General features: G+C 43.2%; 1 protein-coding gene across 1 annotated transcript; it reads left to right on the top strand.

The window, feature by feature from the left end:
* Positions 1–788: 788 nt before the first annotated feature.
* On the top strand, positions 789–15,606 carry anapc2 (anaphase promoting complex subunit 2). The gene is made up of 14 exons (XM_079564402.1): positions 789–1,007; positions 3,038–3,275; positions 4,902–5,211; positions 5,322–5,454; positions 7,415–7,604; positions 8,710–8,829; positions 8,914–9,031; positions 10,662–10,840; positions 11,086–11,227; positions 11,432–11,507; positions 11,682–11,885; positions 11,975–12,107; positions 12,595–12,836; positions 15,336–15,606. The coding sequence occupies exons 1-14, from the start codon at positions 921–923 to the stop codon at positions 15,543–15,545; spliced, it is 2,382 nt and encodes a 793-aa protein (XP_079420528.1). The 5' UTR covers positions 789–920; the 3' UTR covers positions 15,546–15,606.
* The last annotated feature ends 1,948 nt before the right edge of the window (positions 15,607–17,554 follow it).

The following is a 17,554-nucleotide window of genomic DNA, read 5'->3' as shown; positions in this document are numbered from 1 at the left end:
TAAAGCTGAAATGGAGGAAATGCACTTGGTTAAGACGGGGGTTAAGAGGCATTATTATATATTTTTTTTCTATTTGTTCTTTTTATCATTAACACATTAACCTCTTAACTCCCGCCTGAACCGAGAGGATCTTTTTCCTCACGTCATCACATTTTTGTAACTTTTTTGTCATTTTTTGGTCAAATTTGTGTCTTTTTTATTTCCAATTTTTTATCACATTTTTGTCACATTTTTGTAATTTTTTTGTCACATTTTTGTAATTTTTTGTCACATTTTTGTTATTTTTTTGTCACATTTTTGTCTTTTTTTTGTCACATTTTTGTCACATTTTTGTCACATTTTTTTGTCACATTTTTGTCACATTTTTGTCACATTTTTGTAATTTTTTTGTCACATTTTTGTCACATTTATGTCATTTTTTTGTCACATTTTTGTCATTTTTCTTCAATTTCTTGTCAATTTCTTGTGACATTTTTGTGACATTTTTGCCACTTTTTCATTAATTTTTCGTCACTTTTTTGTCAATGTTTTCTCACTTTTTTGTCACATTTCCATCATTGTTTTCGTCTCAGTTTCGATGTTCAGGTGGGAGTTAAGGGGTTAACAAAGATATATTTCTGAACTTTATTTTTTTTTAAACGATGACAGAGTTTTTTCCAGCAGGGGGCGACACCTGTTCTCAGCTTCACCGGAAAAACATCTACGAGGAAACGAACCCGCGAGAGAGAAACCTGCCCCTCCAGTCTCCTGCACACAAATCTGATATTATGTGAATATTCAGAGATGTTTTAGCTGAAATATGAAACTCTCCGCTGCGCTTTGACCGGAACCTCCGCGCGCGCGGCTCGCAGGGACATGTGTCGCTGATTTCTACTGTTTTTTTTGCGCATTTTGTGGCTGATTTTGTGCAGTTTGTGGAAATGGACGAGGCGGTGATGATGGACTCGACAGAATCCGCCGTGAACATGAGTTTGTCTGAGGCCTGGGAGTCTGCCACGGCGGCCCTGGTGAGCAATGTGTGCAGAGGAAACTGGTTTAGTCCTGGTTTAGTCCTGGTTTAGTCCTGGTTTAGTCCTGGTTTAGTCCTGGTTTAGTCCTGATCTAGTCCTGATCTTTGGCAGCTTTTATGATAAACACTGTGGAAAACTTACATTAGACACTTGACGTAACTAAACGTAAGTGTCTTTCAGCTGCAGATCAGTCTTAATATGTGTGTGTATGGCCTTTTAACCCCTTAACTCCCGCCTGAACCGAGCACATTTTCTCCAGTTTGGCTTTACCCCAGTCCAAAAGCTTCTGGAAAATAGCAACAAAAGTGAGACGGAAAAAATTATGGAAATGTGACAAAAAAGTGAGAAAACATTGACAAAAAAGTGACGAAAAATTGATGAAAAAGTTGCAAAAATGTCACAAAAATGTCACAAGAAATTGACGAAAAAATGACAACAATGTGACAAAAAAATGATAAAAAATGTGACAAAAAATGACAAAAATGTGATAAAACATTGACGAAAAAATATGATAAAAAATAACAAAAATGTGACAAAAATTGACGAAAAAATGACAAAAAATGTGATAAAAATGTGATTAAAATGGATGAAAAAAAGGACAAAAAATTGACAAAAAATGACAAAAAATGACAAAAATTGACAAAAAATGACAAAAATGTGATAAAACTGACGAAAAAATATGATAAAAAATAACAAAAATGTGACAAAAATGACCAAATAAATTACCAAAATGTGATAAAAATTGACGAAAAAATGTGACAAAAAAATGACAAAAAGATACAAAAATGATTTGAATACTCAACAAAAAAATGATGGGAAAAAATCTGATGACGTGAGGAAAAAGATCCTCTCGGTTCAGGCGGGAGTTAAGAGATTAACTATGGTTACATGAAGTGTTACTATAAAGTATACTTACACAAAATTAAAATGTGGATTTTCTAAGCAAAAAAAAAAATGTTTCCAGATAACGTGCATTTCTTTGCTACATTATAATACTTTAAAGCAGTATTCAGCCAGTCATCGCTAAATGTTGCTTTTTATGTAATTTTATCAGTAAAATAAGAACAACTTCTTCAGAGTAAATGGATAAAGAGGCCTCGACATCCCGGACTTTGGGAACGGCTGTTTTTATAAAGTTCGATAAACTCCTGTATTTCTGAGATAAAGCTCAGTGACCGTTGAATATTTTTGAATATTTTAGATCAGTTTTATTTAACATGGATTTTAACCCCTTAACTCCCACCTGAACCGAGCACATTTTCTCTAGTTTGGCTTTACCCCAGTCCAAAAGCTTCTGGAAAAAAGCTGTGAAAATAGCAACAAAACTGAGACGAAAACAATGATGGAAATGTGACAAAAAAAGACAAAAAATTGACAAAAATGTGACAAAAACATGACACAAATTTGATTAAAAAATGACGAAAAAAATGTGACAAAAAACAACCCAAAAAAATGACAAAAATGTGACAAAATGTGATAAAAATTGACGAAAAATGACAAAAATGTGACAAAAAAGACAAAAAATTGATAAAAAATTGATAAAAATTTGACAAAAACTTGACAAAAAAAATACTAAAATGTGACAAAAACATGACACAAATTTGATTAAAAAATGACGAAAAAAATGTGACAAAAAATGACAAAAAATGACAAAAAATGACCAAAAATGTGATAAAAAAATGACGAAAAAAATGACAAAAAAATGACCAAAAAAATGACAAAAAAGTTACAAAAATGAGTTGAATACCCAACAAAAAAATGATGGAAAAAATAAATCTGACGTGAGGAAAAAGATCCTCTCAGTTCAGGCGGGAGTTAAGAGGTTAAATTAAAGCTGGAGTACCTGACCTTTTGTAGTTTTAGAGTAAATATATTTTTGCCACCGCAGAGTGTATTGTAAACAAACAGATCTTGTTGCTAATTAATATTAATGAGCGATGGACGATAAAAGTGAGTGAAAACTGTGCCTCAGCGTTTCACGTTTTCGTCCCCCTCTGAGCTTTCTAATCCCTCCCCTCTCTCTGCAGTTGTCTCCGTCGCCGCTGCCGCTCGCCGACGCGCTGTCCGTGCTCCGGGCTCACGGCGTGGAGTGCAGTTTGGGCGGGTTCCTGCTGGAGGCGCTGCAGATGCGCCTGTCGGAGTCGGTGGTGCCTGAGTTTTGGGCGGGGCTGAAGCGGCCGGAGAACGAGCTGCATGAGAAGGGCCGAGCCGCGGTGCTGCTGTCGGCCTTCCAGACGCTGCTGGAGCGACTCGACCCGCTGCTCCGTGAGTGTTCGGCTCAAAGACACAACAACAGTTTAGACAGGTTCTCCTCAATCACCTTTTCCAGGGCCAGGTTTGGCGATCTTCAACACCTGTGCTCGGGTTTGTGTCCTCTCAGTTTACAGCCGTCCTCAGCTCCTCCATTTTGAGGCCGGAATGATTTAAAGGGGGGGTGTTATACAAAATGGACTTTTTCAAGCTTTCCATCCTGTTATTATGTCACTCCCTCATTAAAAACATGCCTGAAGTGTTGCCTTGGCACATTCACGTATTTTTGAGTAATCTGTAAAAACTCTGATGGCAGCCATTTTAGGGATAGGTTTGCCTGAGTCCTCCTAGGAACGCCCCCACCTCCTGGAGACGCCTCCGAGCTTTCGTCACCAGCCGAGTAACCAACCACTGCTCCTCAGCAGAACCCCCTCCCCACTGATGCCACAGACAGCGTGTGGAGGGGGCGTGTCGGAAAGGGTCAGAGGTTCTTAAAGAGACAGAGGCCTATTTCAAGACATTCACTACAGCCATTTTGAGAGAGACATTTTATACAAGGCAGTTATTCTAATTTACTGCATTTAAAGACCAACAGAAGGTTTGTTCATCATTGTAGTGTGATATAGTCTGGTGCTATGTGATTAAATAAAGCATAATACCCCCTCTTTAAGTATTTACATTGCATCATTAAATGCTCCGCCTTCGAAACAGCGAGTTCACTTTGTCCCACAGAAGCAAAGATAAAGCTCTGCACCTCCCTCAGCTCTCATGATGCACCGATCACCTCCCCCATCCTGTCAACACAAACACGTGCAGGGCGACTGATGCAGCTGAAATCATTTTGAAATGTTTAATAATCCAATGAGGAAGCTCAGGCCATTTCCTTTCGTATGGTTGCAGAGCGCTGTGTTCCTAGTTCTAAATGGAGCATTAATGTTAATACAAAAAACACGCACTTGCATGAAAGTTGTAGCTTAGCAAATAAATATAAGTATTAAAATGTTTTGCTACATATCTTATTTATACTGCCGATAAACGTGTGTTTCACACAAGATTGAATCCATCATTAATGCAGCGTGTGGAGGGGAGGGAGGGGGCAAGCCGGGGGAGAGAGGGGGCAGAGCAGGGTTCACTACTGATAATAAAATCCCAAAAGACACAGCTTTAAAATTCAATGTTATGAATTAAAAATAAAGATTGTCTTGAAATCATCCCCCAGGTCACAACTCCCGCTTTGGGAACCTCTGATCTAAAACACATTTAGCTGCCGTTTCTGTTGAAATTGTGCCAAATTTGTTGAGAAGTTTCCAATTTGCCTTTGAATTTCAAACTTCCGCTCTTTCGTCTGATTGATAGAAAGTTTGCGAGAACATTAAGAAATTAATTACTACATTTTTTGTGTGCATTTGTGGCATTAAAAATATAGCACTTGGGCTTAGCAGGAAATTGAACTTGCTGGTGTCTGTATAAAACACTATACAACACTCATCTAAAATGACAAAAAGGCAGAGAAATCAATAAAATCATTATTAAGTTACTTTAAACACAGAGTCGTTTGTCGTCATCTGTAAATAGAACTGTTTCTTTGTACTAGTAAGTTTTGACCTCTTTGAATGATGTCTGTCCTCTCTCCGGCGGCAGGAGGTCTGGAGCGGCTGCAGTCCGCCCTGAGCGCCGACGGCTCCGCCCCCGTGACCTCGCTGTGTGAGCGGGCGCACACCGTGATCCGGGCGCTGCTGCTGTCGCGCCCCTGTCCCGACCTGGAGCGCCGCGTGCTGGACTTCTACAGCCGCTCCTTCTCCGTGTACATGCGGCAGGAGGGGGGCGCGGAGGCGGCCGAGGAGGCGGCGGACGGGCAGGAGGGCGGGCTCTGCACGGGCTGCGCCGCGCCCGCAGACGAGTGCTGGTGTCGGGACGCCATGGAGCAGCTGCAGCGCCTCAGCTCCATCCTGTGAGTCCAACACCTCTGAGTTAGAATTACAAAGTATTATAGTCATTTAACAGCAGTTTTATCCAGATGTTCTGTTTGATGATTTCTCCCCTGTGGTGGCGCCGGGGCAGGTGTCGGCTGCAGCTGCTGGAGTGGGTCAGCTCGAAGGCGGTCACTCAGATCCTGCACAAACTGATCGAGCAGCGCATGGAGCAGCACTGCCGGGGCGAGTACGAGCGCTCCTTCCTCTCAGACTTCCAGGAGGTAACGCAGCACTATTTTTATTGATGGTAATAAAATAAAAAATGTTGATGAATTCACCTACTTAGGCGTAACCTGGACCCAACTCTGACTTTCAAAAATCATTAAAAAAAACTTTGAAATTCTTTAAAATTTAACTTGTCCAGGGGGTCTCTTACCACAGAGGCGTCCCATTTGTACCTGAACCTGATGATCTTGTCACACCTTATGTGTTGTATATGGAGTCGGTCACAGGGCTGTAAAACGGTTCTGGGGCCTCTTGAATCATTATATAAATATGCACTCAAGATCCATGATAAGAAACCCAGGCTCTGTCACCAGTGTTAAATACTAAATAAGTCTGGAATTCTGAATTTTAAAAACCTAATATTCTACTCTAATGTTTGCTTACTTTTTAAAATTATCCATGGAGTCGCTGCACCTCCCCTGAGAAAATGTACTGATAAAATGACTCGAACTACTCGATCCACTTCTAGAGGAGAATGCAGCGTCCCAAAATGTAAAAGTGCCTTCGCTAAATCTGCTTCTCTGTGATCGGGTCAGTGGAACTCACGGCCAACAGAGATTATTGCAAGTGCGACAATCAAAAGATTTGCGCAGTTGACTAAAAAATGGCTTCTAGAAAAACAAACTTGCTCATGATCTGTAACGAAGCCATGAACGAGCAACCGTTCACCCAGAAAAAGGACTGTTAGAAAATGTTCTAATGTTCCAATCTTATTTAAATTAAAATGTATGTAACTAATGATGTCAAAACGTATAAATTCATCTACATTTAAAATCAGTTTTTGTGCTGTAAGATCAACCTGCCCAGGGACGACAGGTGGAAATGAGCACTTTTGCTATAACCTGGTACGATGCATCTTTCCTTTTGGTCAATGTTAAATTGTGCACTGTCCCTGTCTAAATAAAAACATACCACACCACACACACTACAGTATATTACTACAGGATTATGGGTAACTTTGACCAAGTGGAATAACTTGTATCTGTGGGTTAAATCAGTGGTTCTCAACCTTCTGGAGCGGCGACCCCCATTTTAACAATTAATGGGGTTCGGGACCCCTGCCCAGATGTCTATATCTTATTTAATCCCACAGTTGGGTCACACCATGGGAAACAGGGGCATCAGCCTGTATAATCCTTTAAAGAAGAAGGAAAAAACCAATGGCTAAATAAAATAAATCCGATGAAGAACAACAATGACACTGGTAATAGCACAGCGCATTCTACAATAAAATAAGGCAAGGCAAGTTTATTTGTAGAGCACAATTCATACACAAGGCAATTCAAAGTGCTTCACAGTTGCATAAATATAAGAAAACGAATACAATCAATAAAAACATCAACATAGAATTAATCAATTACAGTAAGAGGCAAGAGTGTAGATAAAATACTTTCAGTTACATGCATTTTTAAGTCTTGTTTGGATTCGCTCTGTCTTGAGCACTATTTCACTATAATGGGGCATCTGATATCTGCAGTTCAGTGAAGAACAAGCAGACAAAATATATAAATAATAGAGTCGGGCCGGACTAAACTTGTGCTTTTGTTTTGGTAACGTTAACACAATTACGGCCGAGCGAGTGCCGACCCGGCTGTAGCTGCATCTGTCTCTCGGGACACAGACATTGTTTAGCTCACGATGGGGTTGATTAAGTTTTTAGTTTGACCTGTGAGAGCCTGTAAGGTTTAAGGAAGTGCTGCTCTCAGTGCTGCTTGTAAACCTCGCCTCAGTCCTCTCTCTTTTTATAAGCCACGCCCTCTCGCAAGAGGCGCAGGAACACAGCGAATCAGCTGCGCTTGAAGCTTGCGCTGTCCTTGTACCAGACACAAGATCTGGCCCCGTCAGAAAACTTGCAGTACATTTTTCCCTCTTCTTCTTGTCAGTAATCTACATCTTAAGTTTCAAATTGATGCCTCTATGTTTAAAAGTCTGCTCTGGTCTTGTGTCTCGTGTCAGTGGCTGGAGCAGGTGCTGGGCTGGCTCAGTAAAGTCTTCTCCAGTGAAGCGGAGCGCGGCGTCTCCGGTTCCCCGTCGTCTCCGTCGGGCCCCGGCTCCGTCCTGAAGCAGTGGAGGTGTCACATGCACCACTTCTTCTGCCGCATCTACGTCAACATGAGGATCGAGGAGCTGTTCAGCATCATCAGAGGTAAAGCACAGGATGAGAACCAGGTGGGACCAGTTATGACCTGGTTCACCTCCCGTAAATTCTCTAATACCGGCCTGTATTCAATTAGAGGCCGGGTTCGAGGCTGACGGAAGCAAATTAAAGCCGGTCTCTAAAACAGGCCGGGGCTTTTATTAGAAACTATAGCAGTAGAAATATTCCCCATGTTAAGAATTTGTCTCGGGTAAATGAAAACTCACGTGTAGAAAGTAAACAAACGGGAACCCGGGCCGAGGGGGACGCTGCAGAGGAGCTGATCCGAGCGTAACTTTGACACAGATTTAGCCACTTTTCAAACCTCCTGTGACGATATTTGGAAACAGGGCAACAAATGTTTCTGACCCTCCAGGGTTTTAATAAAGTCTCCATCGTGTCTTCAGAGCACGTCCAGCTGCTCCGTGTGCAGGTCAGTCCCACGCCTCAAAATAACTCCTCCGATCAGCGCGAGCGTCTCGTCTTCTCTCGGGTCAGTCTCATGATCGATCACAAACACAAACGCTCCGTCTAAACTCGCCTTTTACACGAGATAACAACAAATAATCCGGTCCGCGGTAAAAACGAAACATAAAAGGCGTCAATGTTCCAGCCGCTGGGAGAGGGTTTGAAATGTTATTTAATAAATTAACCTAATATTTTAGGTGCAAATGGACACAAATCTCGTTTTTCTTCATTTTCCTGGTCGTCCGTTTTGCTCAAATAGAAATAAAGGCCTGTCTCTAATTGTGGCCTGGTTCCAATAAAGGCCTGGTCCGAGATGCCCTTGAGTAAATAAAGGCCCCGGCCTAAATTAGAGCATTTAAGAAGAAGAAGAAGAAGATCTTTATTTATATAGCGCCTTTCACAGACATAGTCACAAAGCGCTTTACATGAGACAATTGTACATTCACTCCATACTCGGTGGTGGTAAACTACGTTTGTAGCTTCAGTTTCCTTAAAGTTAAGGTAAATGAAAATACTCAGGCCTGGTGATGCCAGCGCGAGGAACATCCGAACATGGTCTAAAGAATCTCTGGAGAGACGTGTGTTTCCTGATCAAACAATGAAATAACAGGTATAATATTTCAGGTATTTTTTCTTGTCCTTGCAGATTTCCCGGAGTCAAAACCCGCCATCGAGGACCTGAAGTTCTGTTTGGAGCGAACGAGCCAGAGGCAGCAGCTGCTGTCGTCGCTGAAGTCGGCCTTTGAGAGCCGCCTGCTGCACCCGGGTCAGAGCGAAGGATGAAGCTCCAGTTCACTCATAAAGCCTTGTTTGTTTTCATACGTGTAAAAGGCGTGTCCCTCTCCTGCAGGCGTGCACACGGGGGACATTCTGACCGTCTACATCTCAGCCATTAAAGCTCTGAGGGAGCTGGACCCGTCCATGGTGATCCTGCAGGTGGCCTGTCAGCCCATCCGCAAGTACCTCCGGTAAACACTGGTGCAGAGCTGCCCCGGGGCATTCTGAAGCTTTACATTCATTCAAAAAACACAGATTAGTTACAGCACAAGGGAAGCAACACCCTGTTCTTTTGCTTATCATAGAACTATTATTTTTTCATTTTAACACATGAATCAGTCCCTCCAGGATTTAGAGATGTTAACGCTGAGCTTTGCCTCATAATGAAATTAAAACCTAGGAAATGGACATGCACAATATTGTGCATGGACATGCATGGACATGCATGGACATGCTTATTTTTAACTCAGAAAATAAGCTGGCTGGCATTACTTATGGGCCGTGGACATAATGTATTAGATGTAAATGAGGCATTATTTCTCCACTGTCAATAATGACTAAATTAGTTGACTCGACTTCGACTTTATTAACAGATAAGTCGACCTTTGAAAATCTGTAGTCGTTAAAGACTAGGACATAATATCCAGCGCCTTGTGGGGTTAAATCATTCAGACTTAAGCGGAGGCTCAGTGATTGGCTGCTGCGTCTGGTCCCGCCTCCTCTCACTCTTCTCAGTCTGACTTTACAGCGAGCACCGCTCTGTGTCTGAGCTTCTTTCCTCTGCTACTGGAGAAATGAGACGAACTTGGCAATAGGTTTTTATCTGACGGATACAGAAACCGCAGGTCCTCTGTTCTGTTCTCTTCCTTTGCGCCTCATCCAGGGCTTTGTTTAATCAGAGTTGTGTGGACTCTGAGGCCTCACAGCCTGTTTGCTCTGCCCACTCTCCACAGCGATGTCTATTTTAAGTCTTTCCATTGCCCAGAGGCTCTTTGAGTAAAACCGCTGTAAAAGGCAAAAACAAATGTATGATTTAATCATATCACAATCTCAACTTTATTGAAAATGTGGCAACAATCACAAACTCGGGCCGCAGAATCCTGGAGGGACTGATGAATGTTGCACAATTCGTCTTATTCCAAACATACACAAGTCACTGCATCAGTCACAAAAAGGGTTCAAAGCACTTTAACTTCCTTCATTTGTAGCATTTGTGGCGTTAAACATACAGGGCCCGATCTTGTGCATCAAAACGGAGACGATAGCATGACATTTTGCGCTCAGTAGGAGCGCACTTTGTGATCTTGCCACTCCAGACTTAGCGTCTTTACGTGGGTGGAGACGCACACATTTTCCTCCAACCAGATCGACGTCCAGGAGAGTGGTTGTGTGGGAGTGGGGGGTGAACATGTGCTTTTGTTTTGCTTCGCGTTCACGCCGAGCGCGGCCGATCCGCGCCACAGCGGACGCAGTAGCTCTTTTTCTCTCGAGACGTGAACATCGTTTAGCTCACGATGGGGTAAATAAAGTTTTTAGTTTGACCTGTGAGAGCCTAAGGCTTAAGAAAGAACGCAAGACAGCGCAATGTAAACGAGGAAGTGAATGTCAGCCGTGTTTCCATCAGTGCAGTCACCTCCTCTTGTGACGCCCCCTCACAGGTGGCGGAGGCGAATGGCACATATAGCGCCGCCACTCGGAAAATAATTCGTCAAGAGCCTGCGCCGCCACAAGATCTGGCCCACAGTATTTGAGCATTAAAACGACATTGAAAATCTGCTGCCTGTATAAACCCGGTAAAGCTGTGCCCGTGCTGCGTTCAAGGACCCGCCAGGACACGGTGCGTCAGATCGTGGCCGGCCTGACCGGAGACGCGGAGGGCTGCACGGACCTGGCCTCGGAGCTGTCCAGGGGGGACCCGGTGACTCTGGAGCTGCAGGAGAGCGACGAGGAGGGCACCGACCCCGAGGAGTGGGCGCCCGATCCCACCGACGCTGTGCCCGGTCAGTGAACGCACCACGGCTCAAACGGTCAAACGGTCCTCAACGCCAGACGCTGCAGGAGAATCAGTTCTCACAGTCGTCAAAGCTGAGACTTGAGCTAGTTTTCGCCCATAACATCTTAGTTTGAATGTTTTTGCCCCAATTCACCTGCAGCATCTCATCTTAAAAGCTTAATTTTTTTGAGGCCATTACACATTTCCCCCAAACACCTGAGTCACTCCCGTTGTTCCTCTTGTCTTGTTCAGATAAGTCGGGCTCGAAGCGCCGCTCCTCGGACATCATCAGCCTCCTGGTCAGTATCTACGGCAGCAAAGACATCTTCATCGACGAGTACAGGGACCTGCTGGCCGACCGACTCCTGCACCAGCTCAACTACAACACGGCGCGGTAACGGCACATCGAGTGTTTGAAGAGCGGGGGTTAAGCTTTCTGCAGGGGTTTAGTCAGAAAACACATCTTTACTATTATACACTGTGTTGGTTAGAAAAAACTACTGCCTGTCACTATAACCCCCTCCCACCCTAAAAGTAAATAATACCACCTCTTTAAGTGAAAGGTCTCTTTGTTTCAAGGTTTGTTTGTCTGTTTTAGGGAAATCCGAAACGTGGAGCTGCTGAAGCTGCGGTTTGGAGAGTCGCACATGCACTTCTGTGAAGTCATGCTCAAGGTAAAAGACACAGTGAACCTCAGAGGCAGAGCTGTGGGAATAAGCAGAGTCATGTCATTACTGCTGCCACTCCAGGCCTGTCCCTCCTCAAGGGGCCAACACTGTTAGACAATCGAATGTGTAACAGAGTTTTCCATTTACTTACGTTAATGTTAAATTCCCCATGTGCTTTAGGACATGGCGGACTCGCGGCGCATCAACGGTAATGTGCGTGAGGAGGAGTCTCGTCTGAGCGCGGAGGAGCAGCCGTCTCTGCCGCTGTCCGCCATCATCCTGTCGTCAGAGTTCTGGCCGCCGCTGAAGGAGGAGAAGCTGGAGCTTCCGCCTGCCGTGTCCAAGGCCATGGAGGACTACACCCACCGCTACCAGAAACTCAAGGTCCGAGAGCTCAGCTCCACCACACACCTGCACCAAACCTTTATGGAGAAAGAGTAAAGAGTAAAAGAGCTCTGTGTGTTTGGCTTTAGGCCATGCGGACCCTGAGCTGGAAGCCGCACTTGGGCTCAGTGACTCTGGACGTGGAGCTGGAGGACAGAACCATCTCCAACCTCACGGTGTCCCCCATCCACGCCGCCATCATCCTGCACTTCCAGGACAAGAGTAAGACACGACATCACAGCAGACGGATAGAACTAGACACAAAACACTAAGGGTGTTTTTAGAGGAGAGAGTTAATACAGATGGGATTTACAGCAGGAGGAAAACGATTGGGAATTTCTCACATTTCTGCCTAAATTGGTCATAAAATGTCTGATCTTCATCAAAATTATAAGAATGATTAAACAGTGTCTGCTTAAACTAATACCACCCAAACATTTACATTTTATCATATTTTTTTACTGGCCACAACATGTAAACATTCACAGGACAGTGAGGAAAAAGTATGTGAACCCAGGAATATGCAGCGGTTTTATAAAGACGAAGTGTTCACTTACTTATTACACGTTGTTGTGAATGTCTACAAAATATCTTGATAAACTTGCTTGTAAGTAGTAGTTGTAGATAAATCTTGTATTTGATCATGAATGTACAAGTTGCCTTTGCTCTCACTTCTGTGCTGCCCTGATTGAGTGCCTTTGCTCCGCAGGCGAGTGGAGCCTGGACGAGCTGAGCGCTCAGCTGGGCGCCCCTCGGGAGCTGGTGCACAGGAAGCTGGCTCTGTGGCAGCAGCAGGGCGTCCTGCGGGAGGCCTCCGGGGGGCGCTACTGCGTCATGGAGACCGGCTCGTCCGGAGAGAAACTGGACCGAGGCGTGATGCTCATCGACAGCGACGAGGAGCGAGACTCCAACACGACCACGCAGTCCGAGCAGCGGGAGGAAAAACTACAGGTGACAAAAGGCACACGCCACAGGGGGCGGGACTCCAGCCTGTCTCCATGGAGATGTCGAATAAAGAGATTTAAAGCAGTACTAAGTCACTTGTTTACCTTAAAGGGGCTAGCATTTTTTAACTCCGTATAGTCCCTTTTAATAAATCCCTTCCGTAGTCCCTGTGGGGGTAATACAAGTGTTAATGGGATGATTGGAGGGTCTTTCATCTCCCCCTGGTGTCTCTGGCCGGAAAACCACAATTGCAACTTTGCTGCCACCGGGTCAAAGTCACCAATACACATTAATGGAATCCCGAAGAAGAAGCTAACAGGCTAACGGGCAAAGCTAATTGCGGGCTAGAGCCACTTAAACAGTATTTACAGCCAAGTTTGCTGATTCAAGGGCTTAGATATATCTTCTATACAAACCTCAACTCAAACAAAAACAAAAGTTTTCCACCAGGATCATTTAATACTCAAAAAATCTCCCTTGGGCTGTGTCCGCATGTCCACACTATTCCCTATTTAGTGACTATATAGTGGTCACGCCATGTTGTAGGGGTGTCCGAATGTCCAGAGAGAAAAAAGTAGTGCACTCGAAATTTCCCACAATGCATCTGGAAAAGTAGTGAACATCGATGCTCACTAAATGGGTCAATATAGACCACAATGCATTGAGAGAGCCTGACAGAGACGGGTCTTTGAACTAAACAACACGACTGAAGTAAATCAGCTGTTTCAGTCGTGTGTTTGTTTTTCTCATGAATAAACGACCTAAATATAAACGGTTACGGTGAAAAGATGCTAATGTTAGCGGCTAACCTTTAGCTTGAGCTGTTAAATGACCGACAGCTTCCTCTCGAATAATCCAAGCCATTCAGGTAAAATCCATGTGAAATAAAGCGTATCTGACTCGTATTTATCCATAAATATTCCACTGTCTCTGAGTTTGGTCTTTATCACAGAAATGCTTTATTCCCGGAGTTTAGCGAACTTTTAGCAGATGTAGTCACTCAATCTGCCGGCGCTTCGGACACCGGCCTCTGACCGACTTTCAGCTACCTACTTTTGAGTTAACGCTGGGGTGATTTTTTTTTTTAACCTTTCTTTTTTATGATAGTAACGCCTGTAAAAGTGCCAAATCAGTTGTTCCTGTTTCATAAAATAAACGTTTGTAACAATAAATATATTCAGATTAAAAAATAAAAAAAAACATATCTGCGCCTGACGTCACGCAGCGCGGAGAAAGTCGTGGCTTGTGTCTTAATCGCCAACAGAATCAGTGACTATATAGTCGACTATATAGTGCAGGCCTATGTAGTGAATGAGGGGTTAGGGAATAGTGTGGACATTCGGACACAGCCTTTGTCTCATCCAAAAGCCAAAACCAGCTGTTTCTGCTACAGAAATGGGTGTAAACCTGACAATTTATTGAGATCGACCAAAGGAGGGAGTGTGATTTCGATTAATTGCCCAGCCTTCGACAACAGTACAATCCAGAATGTTACATTATTAACCTCTTAATCCCCACCAGAACTGAGCACATTTTCTCCAGTTCAGCTTGACCCAAATCTTAAAGCTCACCCAGAGTAACGCCTCATTTGAAAGCTTAGACCTATAAAACTAATCTAAACTGATCTTTTTCCTCGTTTTTTCCCCCATTGCTTCTTTGTGGCACATTTTTTCCCCACATTTTCATCGCTATTTTGACATTTTTTCCAAGAAGTTTAACCCCTTAACTCCCACCTGAACCGCTTACATTTTCTCCAGTTTGGCTTTACCCCAATCCAAAAGCTTCTGGAAAAAAGCTGTGGAAATAGCAACAAAACTGAGACGAAAACAATGATGGAAATGTGACAAAAAAGTGAGAAAACATTGACAAAAAATGACAACAAATTGATGAAAAAGTGGCAAAAATGTCACAAGAAATTGAGAAAAATGTGTTGAAAAATGACAAAAAATCGACAAAAAAATGACCCAAAAAATTACAAAACTGTGACAAAAATGTGATAAAAATTTGACCAAAAAATGACAAAAATGTGACAAAATGTGACAAAAAAATGTGACCAAAAAATGTGACAAAAATGTGATGAAAATGTGATGAAAAAATGACCAAAATGTGACAAAAATGAGTTGAACACCCAACAAAAAAATCTAATGACGTGAGGAAAAAGATCCTCTCAGTTCAGGCGGGAGTTAAGAGGTTAAAGGGACTAGATTGGTTGGTCATTGTATGCTCACTACTGCCACCTCAGGTCTTGGGCGTAACTGCAGCTTCTATATTAAGCTCGTGCATGACACAGCTCAACTCTTTTTTTGAGTGACAGTGCAGGATTTTAGAGGCAGTTGTGTTGAAAAGAAAAATTCTACACATTAGGACATGGCTGGAACACGTAGGGGGAGGAAAGTACTTCATTTTAACATTTTTAATCTCATTATAGTCCCATAACAGCAGAGCATTGACTTGAAAAAGTGAAAATAAAACATAAATAACACTTGATCCCTCTGGTCTGCGCAGCTGTTCTGGGCGTACATCCAGGCCATGCTGACGAACCTGGACAGCATGTCTCTGGAGCGGATCCACTCCATGCTGCGGATGTTCGTCGCCACGGGGCCCGTCGTCACGGAGATGGACGTGGACGAACTGGAGGCTTTTCTGCAGCGCAAGGTCCGGGAGCACCAGCTCATCGTGACGGCCGGCGTGTACAGGCTGCCCAAGGCCAAGTGAGGAGAGCACCAGCTCACCGGGACGGGCGGCGTGTACAGGCTGCCCAAGGCCAAGTGAGGAGGACACCAGCTCACCGGGACGGGCGGCGTGTACAGGCTGCCCAAGGCCAAGTGAGGAGGACACCAGCTCACCGGGACGGGCGGCGTGTACAGGCTGCCCAAGGCCAAGTGAGGAGAAGACAACCCCAAAGACTCAGAAACATTTCAGCTAAAGGGACCCGAGATCTTCAGCTGTGTTTAAATAAATGTTGGAACTTTAATCGTGTCCCTCTTTTCAAACACACAGAACGTTCTGAGACGCGATCAGTTCATACGATTGGTTTATTGCTTGTAGACGAACACGATCGAACAGGCAACAGTGGTTTAGTCCAGACAAGAAAACGACAAAACAAAAGGCTCATCGTTGGCACAAAGCTTGAGCGAAAGTCTCTTCCCTTTTCCGACTTGCTGAGTCTGAATGAGCTTCCTTTAAAGGGATGTTTCAGGGGTTTTGACATAGGGCTTCATTTCCTAGTTATCCAGAGTGTTGCGGATTTCTGGAGATATTTTTTTTGTAATTCATGCAGTTCTTATATTTGAAGAGTTTCGTGGCGCTAGGCTAATGCAAGGCTAGTGCATTTCTATGGTATCAGCTAGCCTGCATTAAAAACAGTCTGACCCGCTCCACAGAGCACCTGAGGCAAATCACTTATAACTAGGGATGGGCGGAACGATACCAAACGGCTACTTTTTAAGTATTGATATTGGGCAAAAAGTATCAATACTAATTTGCATATGTAAAAGGAAGGCGAGGCAGCAATTGTCAACACAAAAGGATGATTTATTTCTTTGTTCTGAGCCAAAACATTTAGTCATATTCTAGTTTAGGTTCCGTTTGTCATTTAAGTAATAATTTTAAATGTTGTTTATGTATTTAATTTCACATTAGTTGTTAGTTAATTATATAAAACAACCAGTTTTAGAAATGTATATTGATTGAAATACATTCACCCATATGAAATGACCAGTATTGGTATTGACAAAAATGACCCCAAAAGTATCGGTATCGTATCGATTCCAAAAAAATGTGGCATCGCCCATCCCTACTTATAACGCCAGACTAACCATATAAATATCAAAATGCGATCATTCATGTGATGCAACGTCAGTTATATTCCAAAAATTATTCTATCGACAAACATTTATATGGTTATTCTGGTGTTACAAGTGATTTTAACGCAGGCTAGCTGATACCATAGAAATGTGCTAGCCTTGCACTAGCCTAGCGCCACGAAACTCTTCAAATAAGAACTGCATGAATTACAAAAAAAATATCTCCAGAAATCACTCTGGATAATGAGGAAATGAGGCCCTATGTCAAAAATCCTGAAACATCCCTTTAAGTCCAAGGTCGAAACTGATTTCAAAGAAGGAATTATACAGATTCGTGTCATTATTTTTGCAGTTTGTCCGGACACAGTTTAGAGACGAGCCTGGACAAATGGAAAAGTGCGGCTGTGATTTAAGAAAGGGAGGTTTACTGACTCGAATGAACGAAACACATTGACAAGATATTACTTAAGTTAAAAAAAAAAAGCCATGTAAACAAAAAGAGCCCTTGAGTTCTGCACTCTGTGTTTTCCATCAGAGTCATCTGTACCAGGTTGTTTATCCTGAAAACAGACGCGTGTAGAAGCCGCAGAATCACTCGGGTCGTCCTTCTCTTTGGAGCGAGAGAGAGTCACTTGGAGAAATGTCAGCGCCCGCCGTGAGGACCAAAGAGAAGAGCTTTCCTCACCCAATGGGGACTTAAAGATATTCCTCTTGTGATAATTCTGAGGTTGTTACAGTTTACAGTTTCATGTGGGTTTTTGTTGTTTGCATGTTTAAAGTTTTAGCTTTGGGCTTGATGCCAGTAGTAGGGATGGGCGGATCGGATACCAAAGTATCGATATATCGATACCAAACTGCTACTTTTTAAGTATCCATATTGGGCAAAAAGTATCAATACTAATTTGCATATGTAAAAAG

The sequence above is a fragment of the Gobius niger genome (genome assembly GCF_951799975.1).
Source record: "Gobius niger genome assembly, chromosome: 10".
Classification (NCBI taxonomy): domain Eukaryota; kingdom Metazoa; phylum Chordata; class Actinopteri; order Gobiiformes; family Gobiidae; genus Gobius; species Gobius niger.
Note: the sequence above shows the minus strand (reverse complement) of the source record. Positions and strands in the feature narration are given on the sequence as shown.

Bases quoted from the DNA above. Each gene is read 5' to 3' on its own strand.
- anapc2 (XM_079564402.1), top strand. From the start codon at position 921: ATGGACGAGGCGGTGATGATGGACTCGACAGAATCCGCCGTGAACATG. The intron at 1,008-3,037 runs GTGAGCAATGTG...CTCTCTCTGCAG, and splicing joins AGTCTGCCACGGCGGCCCTG to TTGTCTCCGTCGCCGCTGCC. The intron at 11,886-11,974 runs GTCCGAGAGCTC...GTTTGGCTTTAG, and splicing joins ACCGCTACCAGAAACTCAAG to GCCATGCGGACCCTGAGCTG.